The sequence below is a fragment of the Ursus americanus genome, chromosome 10, assembly GCF_024610735.1.
Source record: "Ursus americanus isolate L20-20 chromosome 10, mUrsAme1.1.p, whole genome shotgun sequence".
Classification (NCBI taxonomy): Eukaryota; Metazoa; Chordata; class Mammalia; order Carnivora; family Ursidae; genus Ursus; species Ursus americanus.
This window is the reverse complement of record NC_142136.1, coordinates 11,559,472-11,566,027: the sequence shown is the minus strand read 5'-3', so window position 1 is coordinate 11,566,027 and position 6,556 is coordinate 11,559,472. Positions and strand designations below refer to the sequence as shown.

Sequence of the window (6,556 nt, the reverse complement as noted above, 5' to 3'; positions counted from 1 at the left end):
GAAGTACAGCATACATACAAAAGAAGTGGACAGATCATAGATGTACAGCTCTATGAATTATTACAAAGTCGCTGCACCCAGGTAACTACCACACAGATTAAGATACAGAACATTACCAGCACTTCAGCAGCCCCCACCATATGTCCTACTAATCACTACCTCTTTATAGCCTTTAAAAGGTAACCACTATCCTGATCGCTAACATTATAGATTACTTTTGCCTGTTTTTGAACTTTATATAAATGGAATCCTGCAAGTGTTCTCATTCTCTTTGTTTTACTTAATATGTTTGTGAGATTAATACATGTCGCTCTTTTTAATAGTAATTTGTTTTCATTGCTGTGTAGTACTCTATGGTAGAACTATATTATATTTATCCATACTACCGTAGATAAACATTTGAGCTCTGTTTTGATGAACATATCTTTTGGTGAATGTAAGTAGGCAGTTAGGTCTAGAAGTGAAATTTCTGGGCTATATAATATGTGTGTCAAGCAATTTCCCACCGATTTATACTCCCACGGGCAGTGTATGTGCCTTCCAGTTGTCCCACATCCTTGTCAACACTTGATGTAGTCAGTCTTTTAAATTTTAGCTCTTTTGCTGTGTAGCTGTATCTCATTGAAGTTTTAATTTGCAATTTTCCTCATAAGTAATGAGGTCGAACATGTTTTCATTTTTCTTGACCACTATCTACTCTTGTGATGTTCTACCTCTTGCCCATTTTGCTACTTAATTGTCTTTGAAAAAAAATTGATTTATAAGAATTCTTGTATTGTGGATAGGAATGCTTTGTTGGTTTTATGCACAGCAAGTGTTGCTAAACTGCATTTGAAAGATGCAGGGTCCTGAAAGAAAGCAAATAAATCTAAATACTAATATTTTGTTCACTGCCTCACTTGTAAGATGAAGGGTGCACCATTTTAAAATCCATAAAGATGATCATAGTATGAGTTGGAAGGTTGCAGCTTACCCAGTGTCTAATATTTTTACAGAAATTTCAAGAAAAAGGCAAGTATATCTAGTGATACAGCAGAGCGAATAGCTGTCTAGTTACCCAGACAAGTGGACAGCATTGTTTTGGTGAGAAGAACAGCCCCTGACATGAGGATATGGCCTGGTACTTACAGCTAGGCCTTGAGTTTAAGCAATTTCACAGAACATGAACATCAGACAAGGCCACTCTGACTATGATCAAGACAAAACACAACCCCTCTGTAATTATGTCTAAAGAACAGACAAAACCTGAACATTGGCCAAACCACAAAATGACCAAACATTCTCTCTACTCTGGCTAAGAATAGCGACTGCTGTTTCTTTACCAATTACAGCTCTAGCCTCAGTCTAGCCTGCTATCCTTCTAGATAAGGCTCGTTAAGATATCCAATCTTAAGAATTACCCATGCTTCTTGGCAACATCCAATCCGGAGCAAAGCTTCACTTCCGTAAACACTCCCCCAAATCATCCAACACGAGCTCCAATCCTAATACTCTCCTTCTGAGATGTCCCATGGTTCTCCATGATGTACATTCTCCCTCCCTGTATTAGATAATAAATCTGACTAGTAACGAACCCAACCACTGGTATTTTCCTGATGGCCTTTGGATGGAGGGCATTGACATTGGGTATTTCAGGACAACCTAGCAGCCTGAGACAGGTAACTTGACAGGACACTAAAAATATACCCATCTCGGGAGTGAATTTACATTAGCCACAGACACAGAAATGGAGGGATAAATAAAATTAATTTATCTTTTTTAAAAACCCAAAGGAGACAGAAAAGACAAGTTTATAGAGATAGAAAATAGATTTGTGGTTGCCTAAAGCTGTGTGTGGAAAGGGAGATTAAATGTTAAAGGTCATCTTGTTGGGAGATGGTCTAAATCTGCATTATGGTGATGATGGCATGACTCGATAAACTTGCTAAAAATAACTGAATTTTACACTTAAACTGAGTGAATTGCATGGCATGTAAATTATACCTCAATAAAGTTGTTAAAACAACAGTAATCTCACAAAACAGCTACTTGAATCCAGCAAACATTCTCTCTCTGCAAGCAAACTACATGGCAAGCTACACTATAAACAGAAAGTTCGTTGCTGGCTGTAAATTCATCATTAGAATATGTCCCTGTGTACCACAGAGACACACTACCACCCATGTTTCAGATGTGGAGACTTTGGGCCAGGCTATTATTGTCTTCCCAGAGTTACCCATTGGTGGTGTCTGCCTCTGCGGCTTCATTTTCCCAGGTTCTTCTGGCTGAATAATCCCTCTTCTGATTGCAACTCCTATTTTAGCTTATAAATCAAGTCTTGTCCTGGGAACCATTCTTTCATCTTAAAATTTAAGATTTTTTATACCTTGGCTCTGAACTACTGTGACTTGCCTTTAGAGCCTATTGTTCAGGGCCAGTTTTATTTCCTCGTTGCAGTATTTAGACGGGGGAAGGGGACCATAGATGCTTCACTTTTTGTCCCTTGGACTACACATTTTTATACCAGAAATTGAAGAACAATGAAGTGATTTTTATCTCCTAGAAAATCCTGAAAGCTCATTCGTTCACAGACATACAATTACCAGACTACAACTGCCCTTCCTGCAACTTGACACAGACGTGGGATTGCCAAAAAATGCATGCATATCCCATGGAATATCTGGGATGTACATGCACTAAAAAAACTTCGTTGTTAATCTGAAGTTAAAATTTAACTAGGCATCCTGTACTTTTATTTGCGAGTAAATATACACAGAAGCCGTGGGAAACGCAGAAAAACAGGCTGTCTAAATTACTTTGGCAGAGAGGAGTGGAAAAACCAAATGCCAGATTATTAAGAGCCTAAAACGGGAGTCATCAAATGCTGTCTCAGAGGAAAGGAGAAAATCATATCCTTCAAGTTTTACAGCCGAGTCTGAAGTACTAGTACTTCGAGAAAGGGAGCGTCACAAAGGGAGGAGGGAGGAAAACTAAATTTCTTTCTGGCTTGGAATTGGAATCCCCACTCAGGCTTTCTGCATGACAGAGCCCAAGTAAGACGCCCCATCAAAGCAAGGACTCCATCTTGCAGCCCGGACGAAGGGGTGGGGCGATATCCCTAAGCCACGCCCCGGGCACCGCGCAGACACCGGAGCCAGGTAACCAAGGGAACCCCGGAGAAGGCGTTTCCGGGAGAGGCCGGAGCCGGAAATAAGGGGTCCGCTCCTCCCCTCGGCCGGGCCCCGCCCCCTGTCCTCCCACAGGGCCGGGCCGCGAGGGATGACGTGTCTGAACTCTGGAGGCGGAAGCCCGGAGGAGGTCGCCGGGGTATGAGGGGAGGGGCCGCATGCTGGCTCTGCGCATGCGCTCTCCGCACTCTGGTCGGACAGGTTTGCGACTGGAGTCCGGAGACCATTTATTGCGGAACACTCCACTTCTCCGGGTTTTTGGTGATGCTGAGCTACGGGGCTTAAAAAGGCGGCGGGGTTTGGAAGAAAGAAGGTTGGGGGACCTCCTTGAACCCCCAGACTACTGCGGTCTCAGCCTCATTGAGTGGCTGATTGGCTGCGGGCAGTCACTCCCCTTTCTTCTGTAAAAGGTTAAATGCATCGGGAAAACCTGAGGTTTATTTCAGCGCTGAAAGTCTGCGATTTTAAATTCAGATTTAGAATTTCTGTGGTCCGGCGAGTTGTAGTCCCGTAGTTCCTTCCAGTTACTTGCTCCTCTTGTCTCCTTTAGGTGCCACACGCTGCTCTAGGCTCTGGGGATGTAGAGATGTAGGATGTAGACATAAAGTCCTTACTCCCACAAAGTTTACATATAAACGGGGAGTGAGACTGTAAACATCACCACGTTAATTCCTGATAGTGACAAGCAGGGTGGGGTGTCGGGATTATGCAGAATAGTTTTGAGGGATTTGAAGATCGCTCTTGGCAAGAGTGGAAATTGAAAGGCAGTAAGTAGTTGAAGGGGTCTAAGATTTTGGCCTGGACTAGGGTGTGGCCGCCGACAGAGAAAGGAGTTAGTCTTGTTCAGCGCCCATCGAGCAGAACTTGTTGGACTGTATGTTGAGAGTGAGGTAACGAGACATTTAGGTTATCTCCCAGGTTTGGGTTTTTGAGCAAGGGGCAGCCGTGCCATTTCCTGAGATGGGGAAAACTGGGCGAAGAAGGGTTGGGGTGGGGAGTGAGATAGTGAAGGTCAAGGAAAAATAAAAGATAGTGAACAAAAATGTTACTTTTCCTTCCTTCTCCTTTCTAAATGGAGAACATCTGCTTCCTCTTGTGTCGGAAATCTCCATAACTTCAAGTACAGAAGAAATCCTTTTCCTTAGGTCAAAGTGGATGTTCAACAGATATGTTAATTAAATTGCTGCAGGAAGAGGGTGCAGAGAGGAAGAAGGGCGACATTCAGGGCTCTGGTAGCTTGGCTTTTGTTATAAAAATGGCTGCGATTTCTCTGTGCCAAGCAATGTGCTCCGCGCTTAACTTTTTTTTTTTTTTCCCCTTTAATCTTCACAACAACTTCAAGAAGATGGACATTCTTTTCTCTCTGCTTCCCAGTTCTACTACCCTGGACTTGATTAGTTAACTTGCTCGAGGTCACATTAACTAGATAGTAGTGTTCCCGCTGGAGTTCTTAGTGCAAGCTGCCTTTACAAGCAAGTATTCCATATTTCATTGTTCTGATTACTCCACAGTACAGAACAGTGGTTCTTAGCCTTTTTTGTAGTGTCATAGATCCATTTGAAAATTTAATGAACGTTGTGAACTTTCCAGGGGAGGAAACGTGCAAATACCCACAAGAATTTAGATAGAATTGCGTGAGGCTCCACTTTCCTGAATAACCCATTTAGCAAATTTGCCCATTCTTGAGCTGGAGGTACTCCCGGGTTTTGACTCCTTGTATAGTCTAAGTAGATGCATTCTTACGAAGTATTCTTTCTAAAGCTCAACTGGATTGACTTTATGTCACCAAAAGCAAGTTACTCCTTGAAAAATACTCAAGAAAATTCACACACACCAACACAAATACAAATGCGTAAGTGCACCTACAAACACGGTCATCGCGTCATTTCAATAACGAAAGTGACTAACTTGCTCAAAGGTGATCATACCAGATTGCTATTTCACTAGAACTACTTTCGTTACTGAACTGTTGCCTGTTTTCTTTTGCTGAGAAATGTCAACACTATCTTCTGTTCGCCTACTCCCGTTTTTCTCCCCACCTCATTTCCACTCATCTTTAAAGAGATCTCGTTTATTCCGCGCAAACTACAATCACTGCCCCACGCAAGAATGACCCATGGCATCCAATGCTTGGAACCTGTCCACGCAAACACCTGAGTATTTGAGACTTTCTGGCCAGTTCTTCCCCATTTGTTTCCGTATCCTGCTCCCAACCAGGCGTCTTCCGAACTTCTTCCCGCCGCCAACGCCGCCTGTATCAGCAGGTACTTTCGGGAGCACCAACCCTGTAACGGGTGTTGAGGTGCTACGGGCAGTGTGGTGAGGAAACCTCATGATTGTTACGGGAAACTGAACCAAAGCGGTAAGCCGGGGGGGCGCCAGCCGGACAGTGGGACGCTCCCCGACGCCCCAAGAGAACTTTAGATCGGAATTTGGAGCCGGGTGGTGAACGCGGAAGAGAGCAACCACCTAATCGGTCGGCTGAAAACCTGGAAAGTGGATTTCCTCCACGCTCCCTCCCGGAAACTCCTCCCGGGGCTTGCGGCCCCTCTTACTGAGCATGTGCAGGCGGAGTTGCGCATGCTCTGTCGAGCTCCGGTTCGGTTTCTGTTGCGGGACCCGCGGTGTCTCCTAGCGCAACCGGAACTGTCCGTCGCGGAGCCGTCCTCCCTCAGCTCCCCCGGTCTTGTAGTAGCGTCCGAGGCTCCCCGTCCCTCCTTCCCGCTTCACCCCCTCGGCTCGGCTGCCTTTCCCCGAAACAGCCGTCATGAGCGCGAGGCTGCTGGCGTTGTCGCAGCCTCGGTGGCCGAGGCTGCTGCTGCTGCTGCTTCTCCTGCTCGAGGCTGCCCCAGGCCCGTGTCCGGGCTCCGCCTTCTACCTGCCCGGCCTGGCGCCCGTCAACTTCTGCGAAGAAGAAAAAAAGAGTGACGAGTGTAAGGTGGGTGAGGCCTGGCGGACCTTTGAGTGATCTGACCGGAGGGGATCCTCCCCTTACCCCGGGAGCTGAGATCCGAGGGGAAGGGGGCGTAGCTGGGATGGGTCCGGTGTCCCGAGAAGTGCTTGGGTTCGGCTCGGCCGTAGGGCGGAGGTTCTGGAACCGCCTTTGGAGTAGATTCTGCGGGACTCAGTGGGCCTCAGGCTAGCCTTCGGTGTAGAGGTCCAGGTAACACGAGCAGCTATATTCAGTTTGCTTGGAAACGGGCTATGTATGTTTGGCGCTCTGTTGGATTTGGGTGCATGCAGGTCAGCAAGCGTTCCACGGGTGAGTGTTCGCTCACGCCCTGTCACGCACTCCAAGAAGTGGACGACCAGATCTTCCAGTTACTTTTTATTTCATTGCTTCCCGTCTTATTCTACTTTCTTGGAACTCCTGGTTGGTTTTGAGAACT

General features: G+C 45.8%; 1 protein-coding gene across 1 annotated transcript in view; it reads left to right on the top strand.

Annotated features, from left to right (window-relative positions):
• The first annotated feature begins 5,751 nt into the window (after positions 1-5,751).
• TM9SF2 (transmembrane 9 superfamily member 2) overlaps positions 5,752-6,556 on the top strand; it is a 57,905-nt gene continuing 57,100 nt past the window's right edge. Inside the window, exon 1 of the mRNA XM_045810953.2 lies at positions 5,752-6,105. Coding sequence (XP_045666909.1) covers positions 5,935-6,105 — 171 coding nt within the window. The 5' untranslated portion in view covers positions 5,752-5,934. The remainder of the gene's footprint in view (positions 6,106-6,556) is intronic.